Source organism: Phaseolus vulgaris, chromosome 7 (genome assembly GCF_000499845.2).
Source record: "Phaseolus vulgaris cultivar G19833 chromosome 7, P. vulgaris v2.0, whole genome shotgun sequence".
Classification (NCBI taxonomy): Eukaryota; Viridiplantae; Streptophyta; class Magnoliopsida; order Fabales; family Fabaceae; genus Phaseolus; species Phaseolus vulgaris.
In genome coordinates, this window is record NC_023753.2 from 30,926,820 (window position 1) to 30,946,567 (window position 19,748).

Genomic DNA, 19,748 nt, shown 5'->3' on the forward strand with positions numbered 1-19,748 from the left:
ACGTATTTGCTAGTTCTTGAGGATATGACAACTCACTTTTTAACTATACTACACTTGACTCGTCCACTTTGCAAGAGAAATCATGAAGAACCTTTATAATTATATTAGATTTGTTGAAACCTTCATCACTTTCGTATATTCTCAAACAATATACTTTTTTATGAATTGTTGCTTGATGTTAATGTGCTTCTTTCTTATGAGTGCTATATTGAAATTATGGTAGTGGTCATTTTCTAAACAGGTATTCATTCAACAGAAATTTGAATTACAGTGGTAAGGAAATAAAGTACAGTCAAAACTTTATAGCTGAGAAAGTTAGAAAACATCCCACATTTACAAACACTAAGAAGCAGTCTGACTTGTATGATTAGTAATATTGCATGAAAATCTATGCTGCCTGCACCCTTCAAGTCATGATGAAGCAGAGAAAAAGACACCAAATTAAACAAACAAACTGAATTAATTAAACAAAAGTGCGAGATTTGATGATGTATCCCTTTACTTTTCTCTTTCTGTTTTTGCTCTTCTATTTGTGTTACATTTAAAGTGACAGGTTCCTCGTGTCCTTAGCCATGAAAACAGTATCTATATGGGTTTGCATTTCTGTCTGATGTTTTCTTCTAATCTTGGTGCTGCAGACAAGTACAAATTAGCAGAAGAAAAATATAGCGTAAGTTGTGTTTGGAATAATAATGCATTTGCTTACCAAGTCCATTAGCCTCAGATGTCCTCATTATTCTTAGCCTCCTCACCGAGCTGAGGAACATCCTGATTGCAAATTGACAAAGCAAGATAGATAAATATGAAAGAACAGAAACACAGGATCCTTGTTTTCAGTGAGATAGTAAAAATAAAAGCTAACATAAAACTACAATTATGAAATATTTTTGCAGATTTGAAACAAAAAAGGATAATTCCAGATTTTTGGGGAAAGCAGTTAATACTTAACTAGAATAGGTCTAGGGAAGCTTATCAGACTTTAACTGACTTTCTCTATTTAAGACAAAAAAGGCTGAAGAAGGCGGGATTTTTAACATCCTGGTGCAATTTCACTTGTTAAATTACCAAAATGAATAATTTTTTTAAAAATTACTAAAATGGACAAGTCGTGCCAACGTGACACTACTCCAGTGTATTTGAACTGAAATCGTGCCAAAATGGTACGACTTCAATACATATTTCAACTAAAGTCGTGTCACTTTGACACGACTTATCCATTTTGATAATTTTTTAAAATCTTACCCATTTCAATAATTACCTTGTGAAATAACACCATAATAGTAAAAATCCGAAGGCAAGTGTATTCGACAACATTTCCTCGCATTTATAATTATTAAGTTAAAGTCCTAATAAGACATCACACCGTTTTTAAAGACCTTTTCATTGGTTATACTGTTGAACTAGAATATATTTACATATTATATCACCAGTTTGACCTTAGTAAACCAATAACCACAAACATGAACAAGGCCTTTCAGCAGTGCAATGAACAGTCCAATTATAGAAACATTGCTTACTAGAACATAGATAAAATCTGATAATTACCTGACCAAAACATTATATGTACTATTTGAAAACACAGTAATAACATCATGCTAAAAGAAAATTTGATATTTGTGGACCAAATACTTACCCCCAAGGAACATCTCCAACAAGCATCCAATCTCCTTCCTTGTCTTCGTAAGTGAGCACAAACTTGGAAGATCCATCCAACAATTTTGAATGCATTTCTCCTCCAATAATAATTCCATGATCCTCACCATTTGCTCCTATTGAAAATGATGTCAATACCCTTAGGGGAAAGAAGTAATATAAAACGATGAAAGTTTTTAAATGGTATCATCCATCTCGAAAAAAATACTGAAGAGAGTAGTAGAAAAAATGACATGCAAGAATTATTTTAAAGATGAAATCTTAGCATCAAGTTGTGGTATGTTTGTTTACACTTTCTCTAATGTCACTGTTTGGGAGAAGAAAAGAAAAATTGCTTCATACAAAAAACTCCTAAAAATATCTTGAAACTGCAGTTGAGGTAATCCTAAACAAGTTGTTGTTTGGTGGTTTCTTGTCTTTTTCAAGTTTTGTATAATTTTATAGCTAATATTGAGATATGCCTGAAGAAAAGGACTACGAAAAAGAAATCTAGTAATAATATGAGCAGGGGAGATGAGAAAGGAAGGGTATTATTTCAACCCTTATTCTTACAATGCATTCTGCAAAAAGTATCCCACATATGCTTCTTAGTTTTTTAATTTTTCACCAACTTCAGAATATAAAATTGAGTTATTCACAAGATAGGCCTACAACTTAGTCGATAAAAGAGGAAGCACTAAGTTACTATTAAGCCATATTTAAAACAGACAACATATTCATCATGCAGATAAAATCTCAGTGATCATAAAAACATGTCAGGATACCCTTAAAGCCTGAAGGAGACACATTCTCTTTATTATGAGTATAATGACCAACAACTAGTAAACTCACCTTTGCAAGTGGTGACTGTAGTTGATTCGTTAAACATATCCTCCAACGTTTGTGCTAAGGTTTCATAGGAACTATGAGCGCTCAAATCAACCTTCCTCCCAATAGGTATCCCATCCATATTTACCTTGATGAACAAGGAACTCCTGAGCTGTCTTTTTTCTTTGGCATTAATGTTATAATCATTGCCATTGTCAGCACTCTTCCTTACCACAGTATTATTGCCCTTACTCTTCTCAGTCACTGAGTCGAATACTTCTGTTGATTTTGCATGGATATTGCAGCTATTCACTCTATATGTCCGAAGTGGAGGCCATCCAACTACTTGACTGTCCGGTAAATTCAATCACAACACAAATGATAATCCCATCAGTGAAAGAACTGGAAAAATATTGGTAAATATTTTATCTTTGTTTCAAGAAACGGACAGAAAAACCATGGATTACTTGTTGAGAAAAAGTAAATGCAAACCAATTATTTTATAAATAGTAAAAAGGGGTTACAATTTAAAAGCAAACAAATCATTCTCCAACTAATCTATACTGCTGCTAATCAACAACTCTGTACACTTTCATACTCTATATGGGTAATTCCAACTCCATAAGATCAGCATCTGCTTTATTTTGATCCAACAAATAAGCTATTAAGATGTCAACATGACCCACAGAGCAGAAAAAACATACCACAGTTTTCTACGCATGCTGAACTACGTACTGCAGTTGGGGGCAGCACATAATCCAATTTTACCACATATTAAAAATCGCACATACAATTTTAAAGAAGTTAAAAGTATACTCTTAATAAAAATATAACTTTAATACCCTTCATCTCCCCCTGCTGATCCTAACTCTGATCTGATTAAAACTTTCCTTAATTTCTTTTATGTCGCTGGATCTATCTATAAGGAAACACTTGAGCAAGCATTATTTTGAACTTTTTAGATTTTATATAATGGAATTGGATTAAAGAATCAACTACCGAAGATGTCAATAACATTTAGTTTCAGTTAAAGGAAAATCATAGCAATCTTGCTCTTCAGAGTTCACAAGAATGAAAGACTTCCAACGTTGAGAATTTATGGTATAAAATTTCTCACATCTAAGCTACCTAGTGAATCTAGATCATCATAAACATAAAAACACTCACTTCTAAATACCACCACCATTTATCTTCACCTCACTATTTATCTCAAACGGAAAAATTGTTTTAAAAGGTAACCTCATACTAAGATATTAATATTAAAAAAAAGTAAAATTAATACAATAAAAAACACCAAGTAAACTTCTAATCCATTAACTCCTTAAATCGTTAAGTCTTTGAACTTTCCAAACTCAGTCTAACACATCAAATTCCTTCGGCTAAGTAACACCAGGTGATCCATATATATATTCACAAATTAAAAGGAGTGAATTTAGACAGCAGCACAAAACCCAGCATACATAGTTCCACGACACACAAAAATTCAACAAGATCGAACCAAAAATGATTGAGGTAACCAATTCAATTTCAAAGCAAGACAACAAAGATAGGTAAAGTGAATTAAGAATAAGATATATATATTTACCTGGGACGATTATTTGCAACAAGAGATTCAGCAGCTCTCTTGGTGCCAGCAGTGATGTTGGGAGAAGAAGAGGAAGAAGAGGAAGGTGATGGTGTTGCTGAAGAAGGAAAAGCCTTGGCAGTGAAAATCCTAGCATAAGGAGAAGGAGCATGAGCATGGACATGGTGGTGAGACTTAGAAGGAGGGCCAGAGATGCTCAACCCAAGACCCAATTCGATCTCAGACTCTTCTGGGCAAGAAGAGTCCTCCGAAGACAGCACCAAGTTGTCATCTTTAGACACAGTTGACATCGACCCAACACTAGCACAACCACTCAGAACCAAACAATCTGTCTTTTTGGGAAATTGAGGAAGAACAGGCCAAAGGGTGAATGAATTTGAAGGGAGTTGAGTTTTTGGAGAAGAAGAAAAGTATAATAAACGGTTAGGTGGGAATGTTGATGGAAATGAGAGAGAGTGTGTGTGTCGGAGAGAGAGAGAAAGGGGAAAGGGCATTAGGCAGTGTGGGCCCACATGTCTGGTCTGGTTTGTGCGGTTCCTCCATCGATGTTCTGCTTTAACTTCATTGTACTTTTATTATCATTATTATATGTATTATATTTTTTCCATCTTCTTTCTAGATTCTCTATCAAATTTTTCTTTGTCTACACTCTACACTCTGGCAAGAATCAAACACATTTGCACAATTCTAATTGGACGCAACACATTCATCACATCTCATTTTCTCACCTCCCTCCAATTGTATCGTATCGTGACATGCACTAAACCACACACCATAGGATTCGGAAACCACATTTTTTTCTTTGCTGAAAGTCGCAAACCACATGTTCATAGTACTCTCTTTTCATTTATTAGACTTGTCTGCTATAAATGGTTTTTTTTTTTTTTTATGTTGAAGCATTTTTTACTTTTCAGAATAAATTCAATTATTAAGGTTATACTTTTTAGTTTGGTTCATTGACTATAAAGAAATTCATCACATTACAATTATTTCTACTATTTTTTATATTTTTTCTATTTGCACACGTTTTTTTTTTAAATTAAAAATTTATACATTAAAAAATAATTTGTTGGTTGTCACGTTTTAATATTTACTGAGTATTTTCAATTTATTTAGTAAGAAATTTGAGTCTCAAACCGAATATATGATTGCCCGATCTGGAATTAATTAGTTTAGCAGACATGTTGGAATTATTTGTTTGACCAAATAAAAAAAACTTACAATCTTTTTTTGTAGAAAAAGAAAATTAGTCTCCCAAATAAGCTTGATTCAAAGACCCGCACACACATGTTGACTGTCTGCATTTCGTAGAATATATGCTTCTTTCATATAACTACACTCTGTAGTCAATAAATACTTTTGAATTTATAAATTATATTTTAATATTTATGACAATTAATGTGTACTGTAATATGTTATTATTTTTAACTGTAGAAGATTCACACTAAATTTCGTTTCAAAATTTAAAAATCACACATTTTATGAAGTAAGTTTGGGTTGAACTCATGTTACCATCTCTTGTTAAAAAATTAAGTTAAATTATTCAGTTACATTAAAAAGTATAAGAGGGTGTATTAGTAACAGATTTAAATCAGATTTAAATTTTCAACATAATATATATATATATATGAAAATAATTTTTTATTATAACTCGTTAAAATTGAGGTCTACAACTAAAATATTTAAGTAAAAGTGAAGAGAAATGGATAAATGAGGAAGTAAATTATCCTAATAGTATATATAAGATATAAGGTTTAGAATTTATTATATATACATTTTTTTATGAGTCGGAAAGGAGTTGGTCTTGTTATGAAGATTTTTGTTATATCAGTTTTGCTCGTTGATTTTTTTTTTCAATCTTGATTATTGGTTTCGATAGGAATAAAATTACTCGTAAAAGATCATTCAGTCAATTAGTTTTTGATATATAATGATTATTTGTGGCTGAGGATGATAAATATTATTAAATGTGTATATTTGTCTTTTTTAAGTGTGTATTTATAGGATTAGAGAGATTTCTGAGTTGTGGATCATGATGTTATACATGAATTATTAAGTTAATTATGGGATTAAGGTAAGATTACGTACGCTTAGATTTTGTGTAATTAGTTAGTTTAAACATGTGACCTGACCTCCGAAAAAGTTTGTGAAGTTATGTTTCGGTGGTGTTTGTCGATAGGTAGTCTAATTATGTAAGGTTTAAAAGTTAATCAAATTACATATTTATAAGTATAAATTTAATTAATTTAACTATTAAATTTTGTATTTTTATTAATATAATGTAATGGGTAAAAATTAGTCCAATTTCATTTTAAATACTTTTATTATAACTAATTCAACTATATTAAAATATTAAAAGTGAAAATTAGTTATATATATATATATATATATATATATATATTAATCTATAATACTAATTGCACCACTTCTTAAATTATAATTCTCAAATTAAAACACTTATAATTCATATTATAATTTTATACAACCATCACATATTTAAAATATTTATCAAATAAAATGGAAAATACTTCAAATATTTTATCTAAAAATATTTATAGTGTCATATGAAATTTCTCTATATTATTTTTAAAATAATACGACCATTTTTATCATCATATCCATTATTATATTTACCACAATCATAACATCGCCATCTTTATAATTATAATAATTAATATTAATAACATAAATAATAATAATTATCTTAATATAATTACCACTGAAGGAGCTTTGTTAAGTGTTAGGAGACTTTGGTCCCTCCAAAATTTTGTTGCATATATATAAATTAATAAAAATAGAAATATTAGTATATTTTATATATTTGACACTTTAAAATTTAATTAAATCTATTTTAATATGTAAAATATTTCAAGAAAATCTACCACTAATTATCATTATAACTATTTTAATAATAATAATAATAATATATCAATAGTAATAATAATAAAGATAATCATAATATTTTAAAAAAGTATTAATCAAAACAGTTATAGTAATAAAGATCAAAATAGTGATAGATTACCAATAATTTGAAATAAAAGTCACATTTATAATATTTTAGTATCATTCGTGATCAAACTAATTTTAATGATGATAAAATTGACACATTATATAATCTTGTTAGTTTTATTCACAACATGCGTCAAAACATAGGAAATGTTTTGAGAAGTTAATCAATTGTTATGCATTAGTTAAGGTTTAACTTATTTTATTGAATAAATTATGGATATTTAATATACTTATTTATTTTAATTTGCATGTTTTATTTGTTTCATGAAAGCATAAGAAAAATAATAAAAAATCAGATGAAATATCCATTTTGCCCTTCATTTTATAGGTTCACATGTCATTAAATTCTCATAACAAAATGTCAATATCTTCACATTGTAGTTATTGTGTACTTTCCACCCACTGCCATTCTCATTCATGAGTGAAGCCAGTGGTGTTTGTACTCTATTTAACTTTTTTTATAGTAAAATAATAAACAAAATATAATTAATAATTTAAATTTTGGATCTTTTTTAGAACAATTTATTTTGAAATATAATTTTCTTCTTCTATTAATTTTTTATCATAATTTCTCATGTTAATTTAAAATTTATTTTAATTTTAATATGTATTATTTAAAATTATTTTGTATATAACTTTATACTATCAAATTACAACTAATATCAAAGAATTTGTTGAGAAAAAGTGCTACTCGTAATTTTGATTGCGTTGAAAAAAATTAAGTATAAAACATGATTATGTTTTGTTTCTAAGACAATGACTTTAGTTCAACAAACACACACATGGAATGCTCGTTACTTTTGTCTTTCAAGAAGATTCGTTCAAACACTAGTCACATCAATGATTTCTTGGAGGAATAGTTAAAGTTGTTTTCTTCAGAAAACTCCCTAACATGGACATATGTTAGCCAAATTATCTGCCTTGTAAGGTATGCACTTTTACCATATTTTGGTGCAAAATGTTATTCAATATGGGAAGATAAGTACTACCAACTATCAAGGATATTGCATGAAAAAGAAATATGGAGTTAATGTTGCATGGAGTGTCTTTAATGAATACTTCACAAACAAGCTCATGAAACGCAAGAAAGACATTCAAGTGAGTTTAAATTTCTAAAACGTCATAAATGATTTTTGTGACGACTACCTTCTTCACTGCCTATAGAAAGACATCGATCAAGAGGAAAGACAAGCTTGATGAAGTAGCACATTGCTAAAACTTTGTAAAAAAACTTCTATGCCCCAAAAAACTTCATACAAAATAATGTAAGTATTATCATAGTGAACTAAAAGAGTGCAGAGACCTCATATACACCGAAAGATGTTGTTCCAAGTGACCTAGTAATCCATTGGAGCACTAATCAGATAATTTACCTATCTTAGTTAGGAGTGGTATGTCTGGCAAATAATATGATCTATTTTAGTTAGGAGTGGTCACATCCATAGAATACTCAAGTTTAGCTATAAGTGGCTATGTCCAAAGAATAAATATTCAGTTTAATAGGAAGGGTTGAGTTCAAAGAATAATAGGTTTAGCTAGGATTTGATGAGTCCAACGATACTTAAGGGGTTAGTCAATAATGACTACGATCCTATACAATACTCAAGGGGTTAACCAATAGTGACACGAGCCCAGAGAATACTCGCATTGTGCTTCATGACATTATTTTGCTTAGTGAAATTTAATTTGTTGATTGAGAACTGAATATAATACACGAAGTCATGTGTATAAAAATTACTATGTATTTTTTTGTTTACATTTATTTCTTTCACTTTGCATGTTATTATTGTCTATACTACTTCAAGAGTGGGACTCATTTTAAAAACTAAGTTTTAAGAAATCCTTTTTAAACAAGTGAATTCATTAAAAGAAAAGTTACGTCTAACATATCTCATCAAGTGTCATACCTAAGAAAATCCTCAATAGATAGCCTGACCTATAATACTCAAAAAAAACATCAAGTGTCATACCTAAGAAAATCCTCAATAGATAGCCTGACCTATAATACTCAAAAAAAAATTCTGATAATTTTATGATGTTTCGGTTTGTAAATCTTTGCTCCTAAATCCAAGAAAGACATTTTAGTTTTCAAATTCCTAATTACATAATTTAGTAGTAATTGTGTGATAAGGAGAATAAAATTCTATTATTAGGAATGATACAACAATAGAATGAATCGTCCTACGTTTATCCAATAGTCATATTGTCCAAATTTAATACATGATGGCATATAGTAAGAAGAAAAAGTATTAAGAGTTACACATGACTTATCATATAAATATATCTTTCGTGCAGTTCTAATAGTTGATTTTTTAATTAAAATTTGCAGATTTTAGTGGTATAAGAATATCGTTCATAGAATTTATAAAAAATATTTTTAATTATATTTTTTTAAGTGTAGGTAGGTCTATATAGCTCACAAATTTTGTAGGAAGGTGCAAATTATGAGTGAATTTTCTTAATGTATATTTATGCAGATACGCGTTTAAATGGGCAGACTAAATCGCATATCTAACTATAATAGTAACTACTCGAATATTTCTTAACATTTAATTATATTTTATTATTAATACGACAATATTTTAGTTACTTTCTTAATAAATTTATAAAATAATTATTTTATCACGTGAATCAAATTACTGATAGAATTCTCACTTTTTTTTTCTTTATTTTGACAAAAAACAACTTTCATTTTCCAAATCCATTTATTATTATTTGGTTTATTTAACTTTCTTAAAGGACACGATGTATTGTGTGGGTAGTCTGAAGCATTTGCAGGTAAGTTTAGTTGATGTTCTTGTATATATTTTGTAAATTGAATACTCTTAAATGAAATGAAATATAATCTGTTAAATTGAAGTATAATCTCCCACATTTCATCTTTTACAGGAGATTACAAATGAAACGTAATCTCTTGAAAAAATTACATAAGTAGAGATGGTTGAGGTGAAGTAATCACTAATTGGGCTGAACTGACTAGCTGTGTAGCACAAATACAGATACGGACACTGACACGATATGGATACGGACACGGAGATACGTATAATCTCTAAAATGTAGGACACGGGGACACGAATCTATATATTATATAATTTTGAATTATATAAATTAAAAATAAATATTTATGTGCAAAATTATGTTTCAGATTCTTTTGGGAGCAGAAATATATTTTCATGATTGGTTCAAAAGAATTTGTTCCTTATTTTTATAATCATAATAAAATTGTATATAATAAATTTGAGTTTTTAGAAAATTATTGTATTTATACCTTTTAAAATTATGTTAGAACCGTGTTAAAATTTTCAAAAATTTAACAAATATTTTTTGAATTAAACACTTTACTGATAAGTGTCGTATGAGTGTCGACACCAATACGTGTGTCCGACGGATACACCCATTTAAGATAAATGTCTGAACCTCATAGCTGAATACTATATTTTAGTGAGTGATTTTAATTATTATGTATTTTCTTTAATTTCTATTTTAAAAAAATTTATATTTATAATAAAATTGTAACAAACATACTTAATTAGTTGTCTGGGAATATAAATTACAAATTTGTAATCAAACCACCACGTTAAATCTTATAAATCTTATGTTATTTATTTTTGGATTCATAATCCTGTGTTGCTTCCCTTCCGTCCTATATTAGTAAGACACGCGATACAAGCATGCGTGATATGAAAACCCTAGTTAGTAATTAACTCGTAGAATCACCTTGAGAAAAAGGTAAAATAAATGGTTTTACCGGCAGCGCGAGCTAGGAGACGAGAGGAGAAGTTACGAGAAGAAAAATTGGAAGTTAGAGTTAGAAGAAGTTAAGAAAAGGCGAAAAAGAAGGAAGAGTGTGGTAGGACCCAGAAATGCGTTCCAAACGACAAGGCGACAAAGGTGGGACCGGACATCGCAGGGCTCGGGAAAAGGAAAATAAGGTGTCGTTTAATGGAGAGATGTGGTGGGGAATGGCGACAGCCTACCACACATCACTCTCACCATTTCACCCATCCTTATTCCTATTCCTATTCCTTCCAAAATCAACTCTTTTTTCTTTTCTTTTCTTTTTTATTCGTTCAGACATGGATCCATGTAGTTTTTTTATCCAAACCCAAATTTGTTGGTCTTGTGAGAAGACAGAAACACGTAAACGTTTGGTAGCGATGGTCCTATGTGTGTGAGTGCAACCTTAGCTTGCAGTGGCCAGACACTGAATAAATGTTGCCAAATTCATCCTGCTCCTTTCTTTCATAACACCACCTTTTTCTTACTGCTTTTCATTTTTGCTTTTCCCTTTCAAACAATTTTCTCCTTTACCTACTGCTTTTTCCCACTTCTCCCCCACCTGTCCACTCATTTTCCCTTTTACTTATCAATTAACCTATCTTTTATGGACAAAACAAAACAACTTATATATTCATTTTTTTCAAACATCTCATAATCCTTTTTATGTTAAAGGTCTTGCAACATATCATCATATATCATTTTATTTCACTTTAACCCGTCTCATCACATTATTTTTTAGGTTTTGTTTCAAAATAAAGGTATTATGAGATTCGTTGCATTAAAAAAAAATTCTTATTTTTAAGACTTTCTCTATTCTCATCTTTCTTATCATACTTGTATTAGATTAAATTGAGAAAGAAAATCATTATAAAAGAGTGGGATTGACATCACTTATTTTTACTGATTATATAATTTAATAAATCATTTATTCTCCTAATAAAAAGAAATTGTCAAACACATTAATATTTTCTTCAATTTCTCCACACGTGTTTAGAAATTATGATAAAAGTGACTACGGATTCGACCAGTCCTATCCGATTGTTATAGACTTGTGGTATATAATTTTTTTTAAGAAGTAGATGAATATATGACCTTATATTAGGAAGAGAAACAACTAATGCTTCGAGTATGAAGTAATTAAATAGAATAAGATACTATCATTTCACACACAAAAATTACAAAAGTAAAAAAATTTAAGATTCATAACACTATATATTGGCATATCTGATGCACCAAATCTTGATTTTTATAAGGGATACTGGTAAACATAAAAGTTCAACTTGTAAAAAAATATAAAGTAATTATTTTGGACTTGAACTTAGATTATGTGTTAAGCTTATTTTCATGATTAGTGTATTGCACTAATTATAATAGAGTGTAAATAGAAGAAAAAAAAAGAGTTTAGCTAGAGTTACAATTGAGTATCCTTGGACCCAATGCAACTCTAGATCATCTAGAATACACAAATAAATTACTAGAGTGCAAATAGAAAATATAGAGTGACAAGGAAGACATGAAAGTCCATATGTCATCCTCTAAATGGAGATGATTCTCTCTAATGCTAAAACACCACTTGTCTTCATGGGAATGAAGATGATTATCTCCAATTAGAGGACGACACATGTCACCTCTAATTTGAGAGAATTTGCTCCAATGAAAGGAAATTAATTGTCATCATGGGAGTGAAGAGTTTTTAGGGTTAAAATTTACACCTTGTTGCCCTTAACACTATAAATACAAGTGCTAACTCTATTGTAAATAAGTTATTGACTAAAGAAATAAAATGTTGCACAAGTTTGTGTACAATTGGTCTTCTTTGCTCACTCTTTATTAACACTAGTTTTGTGTCTAGCTTAGAAATTACTTAGGAGTTGGTCTCACCTCTTCTAAGACTCTATATTCACCTACCATCTTCATATTCTCCATTCAATTTTCTTCATCCATTTAACCCACACAAGACATCCATCAAACTGCAACATCTCAAAACTTACAAAGAGTTGCATGGACTAAACATAGAATTACATCTTAATATCAAATTGTAACCATAAAAGCCCAACTCAATGAAACTTGTTTGATATCACTTCTTTTGCTTTTAAAAGAGCTTTTCCTTTGTTGAATGACTCACATTCCTCCCTTTCCAAGTATTCTCCTCTCTTCACCTGAGCACACAAAACCTTAACTTGACTTTCGTCTTCCTTCTTGCAACTTCCTCTCTCTTTGAGGGTGTATTGTTGTTTAACTCATTTATGCTTCCAAATAATTCATCATTTTCTAAAAGCAACAAAATGATAGTTCAAATCATTTATTAGAATATTGGTTGAATTGTAGAACACATATCTTAGGAGCAAAATTACACTACACCATTTTTTACTTTAGACAACAACTAAAAAATGTTGTCTAAAGTAAAAAATATGTTACCTTAACTTTAGGCAATAATTTTTCAGCCATGAGCTTAGGTTATATGCTCCAGTTTTTTTCTATGGTCACGCCTGCTTTTAAAATTGTTGTCTTAGAATAGTAGAATATGCAACACTTTTATGTTAAACTCATGTCCCATGAGTAAACATAAAACCTACAACTGCTACAACAAACAAATTTTGTTATTGTCAGAATAAGATTATTACTGTTATTATGATTATTATTATTTTTATTATGATTATTATTAATATGGTTGTTGTTATTGATAGTAATAATATTATCATTGTTGTTATTATTATTGTTATTGTTATTATTATTATAGTGATTCATAAGCAACATTTACAAAACTGTTGCATTTTTCACTTTTATACCACATTTATATACATGTGGCCACTTTTAGTCCAAAGTTTATTGTTTAGTCGATATATTCTAAAGGCAACACTTAAAAAATGTGTTTTGTAAAATTGTTGTCTTTTCTATGTGTTAGTCAATGATTATATAAGTGGGATATAGTTCAGTGTGACTACGTCTTCGTGTCTACGTATATGATATATTAAAGTTAACAAGTAATAAATGCTATCTAAATTCATAATTTAAAATACGTGACCTAAAATGTTGTTTAAAGCACCCACGTTTTAAAAAGCATTGCCTGAAGTAACCATATTTTAAAAAACGTTGCTTGAAGTATCCACATTTTAAAAAGCGTTGTGTGAAGTACCCGCATTTTAATAAGTGTTGTCTATAATTGTCCATATTTTATAACCTATTTCTTGAAATAAATAGACATTCTTTTCCCTCATATACTCTGAGTTAAAGATAAATAAACTTTATTATATAGCCAACAATTAAAAAACGTTGTTTGTTTCTATTTTAGAGAACACTTTTTAAACAGTTGATGTGACCTAAAGTCAATAATGATGTAGTGAGATAATAGTTTTTGTTTCTATGTTATCTTCTCATAAAATGAAAATTTTCCCACTAATAACAATTATTTACCAGAATGAGAGAAGACTACACGTGGACGTATAATAGAACAAGCTTTTGCATTTTTTTTTGGAATTTCATCGAGTCTCTTAACACTCTTCAATACTCATAGGGAAGTTCAACCATCATTGAAATTTACTTTAGTTTCTCCCATTATAATAAAAAGAAGCAATGTTAAGATGATATATCAGGAAAAATTTGAACCTTTAGTTGAAGGAGTGAATCTCATTGTTACATGTTGAGGACAAACCCTAGAGCTTTTGGAAATTGAAGGTGGACATTATCTTTTCTCTTATGCTCTCAAATACAAAAATTTTGTGTTTAAAGACAATTCAAGAAAAGGAATTTACAAGAGTAAGAGATAAACATAAAACCAAATCAAACTCTATGTACAAGAATTTACCTTCAAAGTATGGTAACTCAATGAACTTGAAAACATCCAAGATCCACGGTTGTTTGTCGAATCAAGTTTAATATGGATGGATTGTGTCAAATAGTCTTGACGTATTAAATGAAAATTTCTATTTATTTATTTATTATTGTTAACTATTTTGTTATTTCTTTTAATATTACTTTTAATTATTTATAAGCACAAAACCTAATAAAATATTAATTATATAGAAAATAAAGATTAAAAATAATATAGTAAAAACATAAATATTAATTAAATGTTTACCACATAAATGTAATATAATATATAATATAAATATTTAAAATTGTTCTCGACGGCTAACCTGGATTGGACTTTGGTGGTGGACTTCATACTGACTTTCCTTTTTTGTTGTTGCTGCCTTGTGATGCTAATAATTCATAGTGAGAGGAGTTCCACCTGTTGACAAGACTACAACGATCAAGTTAGTGAAAACATATAACTATGAGTATCTAAATAAGTGTATGTGTATGTGTATGAATGTAGTATCACAAAATTGAACTTCCCTTTGTTCAAGGTCTTGAGGCCCTTTTTATATCATTTGTATATCTCCTTTCAGGAGTTAATAAACATAAAGACATTTTGTTAATATACCCCATTTATTTTAGGGGTGCAGATAGAACATTATCTCTAACTGTTTATTTCCATAAAATCTCAAAGTAAATATTTGTGTCTAGTTCATTCAGTTTTTTATTTTAGGGAAATTTCTTCCCGCACCCCTACATTTTTCTTCCTGCACCCCCCACAATGTTATGCAAAGACCAAACTGTCCCTATTATTTTTCAAAAACCCTAAAATGCACTTGAACTATATTTATTTTTTTTGCATTCTGGATTATGAAATCCAGAAAAAATTTAAGATTGACACTTTCGGTAAAATTTCGGATCCACCAATCCGTAATTCAAAATATGCATTTCACATTCAAAAATTCATCATTTAAAAAAAGCATTCTGGATTCACCAATCCGTAACAGAAATATGCATTCTAGATTTAGAAATCCATAGTTAAAAAAAAAATTCCGGATCCACCAATTCGTAACAAAATTAGGCTTCCAGATTCAACAATCCGGAAATCAATAATTTATGCAAAATTTGCTTTCAGAATACCCCCTCATTCGGAAAAAAAAAATGATTCAGTTCCGGTTTGATGAATCTATAGCACACCCCCAAATCTCGATTTTCGATAACCACGATACCCTTTTTCAAATAAAAGGTCAAGGCCAGTTTCGGGATTTAGAAAATTGTGGGGGTGCAGGAAGAAAAACGTAAGGGTGCAGGAAGAAGAAGCCTTATTTTAGTTACCTTATCAAAATACCTTGTCAACTGTTTGGATCGACTACTTGATGCGTCATTGGACTTATTACTGTTTTTGGGCCAAGCTAAGCATTCTGCCTTTATAAACTTTGCGAGTCAAGATAGTGTGCTTAAGTGCTCGGGTCGGGCCCCAAGCACGTCTGACCAGTACAAAAACATAACAATTTTTTTAAACATCTGACAACTTCTATACTATTATCTCATAATTTGTTTATGTGCTTAAAGTTTTTGTCATCATAAAAAAAGGGGAAATTGTTAAAACCCAAAACGGTCCAATCCTCAAAGCTTACTAGTCATTCTAACACAAGTAGATCATCTATGATTTTTTTACGGTAACAAACATTATAAATGTATTATCTATTTGAATGTGAATGAATTATCTGAACATTTTAACATGTGATTTGTGACAGTTGAAGGATTCACAAAACTATTTAGTGATATTAGCAAGTCTCAAGATAGAGAGTGTTATAAACTATATGTGTTATGAACTTGAATTTAATTTATAATCAAGTTGAAATGATCATATGTTATCTAGATAAAACACAAGTATTTCAAACATTATTTTCTCTATAATATATATGTTTGGAAACGTTTTATGACAAACAAACTCATATATAATCATTCAATTAAGATAACAAATAAATCAATATGCAAATCTTATTTGAATAGTTTAAATAAGGCAAAAACACTTTAAATATTCAAATAAAAACTTTTCATATCCAACATCTAAGCCAACATAGATGAACATTCTCATTGAAGTTCACGTAAATATCAAATCTTATCTAAATCAAAGTTACAATGGTCATCTTCCAAGCCTTTACAAAAGATTCAAGATGAAGATGAAGGACACAACAATTATCTTATACAACTCTTTCAATCTTATAAGTGATCTTATAATGTTATTCGTGGGTGAGAGATAACATTTGTAATTTTTTACATTGTGAAGTATACCTAATAGATTGTAATTGTGTTATATCTGAGAGTGTGTTTTCTTTTCGTTGGAGAGGACTGAATCTCATAGAAAGGTTAAGACGGTATAACCAAAAAGTGGTTTGTGTACTTGTTTGTAACCAAGAGGTCAGTGTACTTATTTGTAATCATTTGATTGTCTATTGAAGCCTCTTAAGTTGTATGCTTAAGGGATAATAAACGTAGTCCATGAGTTTGGATAAACAATATAAGGTTTCTTGTATTGGTTGTTCTACTTGTTCCCCAAATGATTTAGTCTAATTTTTTGCAAAAATAAAAATTAGGTTTTATTCAACCTCTTTATAGAGTCACTAATTTCAACAAAAGATATCAAAATACTAAAGTTATACCCAATATTAATTATTAATGATGAAAATCTAATGAAAGTTTGTAAATTTGTAGAAAAAACATACCAAGAATTTAAAGTGAAGATATTAAATGAGTTAAACCACGGAACAATTTGATAATCAAAGGATTATATGAAACAAATGTGTTTGATCACTTTATTAATTACTTTGTATGATACATGTAATTGTATTTTATTTATTTAGTTTTTATAAACTCAGGTGTTTAAAGAATTATAATTCCTTTATATATATTGTATTTTTTATTTTAAGTGACCGATTGTTACAAATTTAGTTTTAATAGTGGTTGCAAAGACTATAAGTTGTATTTATGAATTTAGTATATAAATAAATACATGTAAAAATATAATATTTTCTGTCTCTATAAGATTTGTTTAGTTAATTTATAAGAATTATAAAACGTTGAATTGGGTTACCATAAATTTGTTAATACTTTATATTATATTTTAATTATCTTTTAAATTATTAAAACTCGTCTAAAAAGTATATGAATTGTCTTACAAATTGTATGTAAAGAAAAAAAGGCTTCACTTACTTTTTTATTCTAAATACGTTTTCTTATTTTGTAAATTTATTGATACAATTTTTTCTCTATTAAAATTGAAAATATGTTGTCACTAAAAAGATTTTGATTGACTATATTTTTTTATTACACAAGAAAAATATAGGGTATGATATTAAAGAAAAAAAAAATAGTATATAGATATTTTAGTTTTAGAAGAAGAATAACACACAACTTCTTATATAGGCAATAGGGTATAAGAAGGGTATAAGAAAGGAATAGTAGCGGCAAACGAGTGTTTCAGAAATAGGGTGTGAGAACAAATTTGCGAACCCTAATTCCTTCGTTTCCTTTTTCCATGGCGTCCCAAGGCAGAAGAGGTGGAGTATCGCTTCCTGACAGGCCCAGCAATTCCAGCTCCGTCCTCGCCAAGATCTCGCGCTCCTCCATCGTCGTCCGTGGTAAGGAGGCCGCCGGTGACGCTGCTTTCGTGGCGAAGAAGCTCCTCCGGAGCACCGGCAAGGCGGCGTGGATCGCTGGCACCACCTTCCTCGTCCTCGTCGTTCCCCTCATTGTGGAGATGGACCGCGAACAGCAGCTCAACGACCTCGAGCTCCAGCAGGCCAGCCTCCTTGGCACCCCTGCCCCCAAATAAAACGAGGTTTTCTCAGATCCGCTTCTTCCTTTTGAAACCACTCGCTGCAAGTGCTTATGCTTCTAGGGTTTCCGCTTCCAATAATTTTACCTTTCTAGATTTGATAAAAGAAAACACTTCATGTGAGAAGTTTTGTGTATTCTTACGGTTGATACTGTTATTAGTTGTTAAAACGCGGGTCGCAGAGTGTAATTTACCTGCTGTTTTTAGTAGAATGGTTCTGTTTCAGTATGCATTGAGCTGATGCTGCGTTATTTTTTTCTGTGATGAACTTGAGAAGGGCTTCCTGTGCTGAATATAATTATATTTGGGTAGAATTTAGATCGCATTTCACAGGTTTAGGCTTAGACTAGTCTTATTTTTCACTTTTTTTTGGGGGTATTGTTTTTGAAACACGCTTCTGTAGTTTATGATATGATTGTGCTTGTTCTCGTACTTTTTTGAAACTTTCAAGAGTAGTTTTGGCTGCAAATGCTTCTCATTTGGGGATTAATATGGAAAGGGAAGGTGCTCGGAGACATGAGGAGCTTGAATTATTCTGTTGATTGTGGGCGCTGTTAAATTCTTTCACTTTACACAACAAAACATAAACCAAGGGGGTGGGTTGAGTCAAATCAATAACGTGAAGTTATAATCAGTTGGAAACGGAGGGACAACACTATAATTACTGAATGCTTATTGTTTAATTTGACCAACGCTGTGCCTGCACATGCTATCATCTTTGGTGGCTTCTTAGCATCTTGGTGAGTTCCTCTAAACCTAGCAAGTAGAAGCACCCTAGTATCGGATCTAGCTCTAGTAACCTTGGCTACCTCTCAGATAAGGTGGTTCTACCTTTTCTTATTTGGATTGGGTGGTTCTGTTTTTAGGGTATGGTTGAGCACAAGCTAGAAGTGCATTTGAAAGCTTCTCCATTGGAAATATAGAGCTTTTTCCAGTAGGGAAGTTTTTTCAAAAGCATTTATAGTTTTGTATCCAAACAGGCTCTTAGTATTTTATGTCTTTGTGACATGATCCTAATTCTAGTTTCGTTTTCGTTTAATTTTCATTTCTTTTTTCATCTATAAATCTTTCATGATGTCCTGTCAAATTCAATCTGCTTCCTCTGATTCAATGAAGCTCTGCCATATACTGTTCTGTCACATCATTCCTCTCTGGAGTCTCGTTGCTACCCAAACCGATTGCCTTTTTGTCACCGGGAGGCTCTTGTCCAGTATATCCGTAGTACGCGGTTTGATTGATGCATTCTGATGGCCCATTTGGTTGTGACTAGCACTT

General features: G+C 30.4%; 2 protein-coding genes across 2 annotated transcripts; one reads left to right on the top strand and one right to left on the bottom strand.

The window, feature by feature from the left end:
* Positions 1-229: 229 nt before the first annotated feature.
* Positions 230-4,595, bottom strand: LOC137829936 (auxin-responsive protein IAA11-like). Its single transcript, XM_068636969.1, is given in 9 exon segments — positions 230-632; positions 707-768; positions 1,634-1,769; positions 2,485-2,810; positions 4,046-4,370; positions 4,373-4,420; positions 4,423-4,469; positions 4,471-4,528; positions 4,531-4,595. Coding segments are annotated over 9 exon segments (1,107 nt in total). The 5' UTR covers positions 4,589-4,595; the 3' UTR covers positions 230-585.
* A 13,482-nt stretch (positions 4,596-18,077) lies between these two features.
* On the top strand, positions 18,078-18,701 carry LOC137829938 (mitochondrial import receptor subunit TOM9-2). Its single transcript, XM_068636971.1, has one exon. The coding sequence runs from the start codon at positions 18,174-18,176 to the stop codon at positions 18,468-18,470; it is 297 nt and encodes a 98-aa protein (XP_068493072.1). The 5' UTR covers positions 18,078-18,173; the 3' UTR covers positions 18,471-18,701.
* The last annotated feature ends 1,047 nt before the right edge of the window (positions 18,702-19,748 follow it).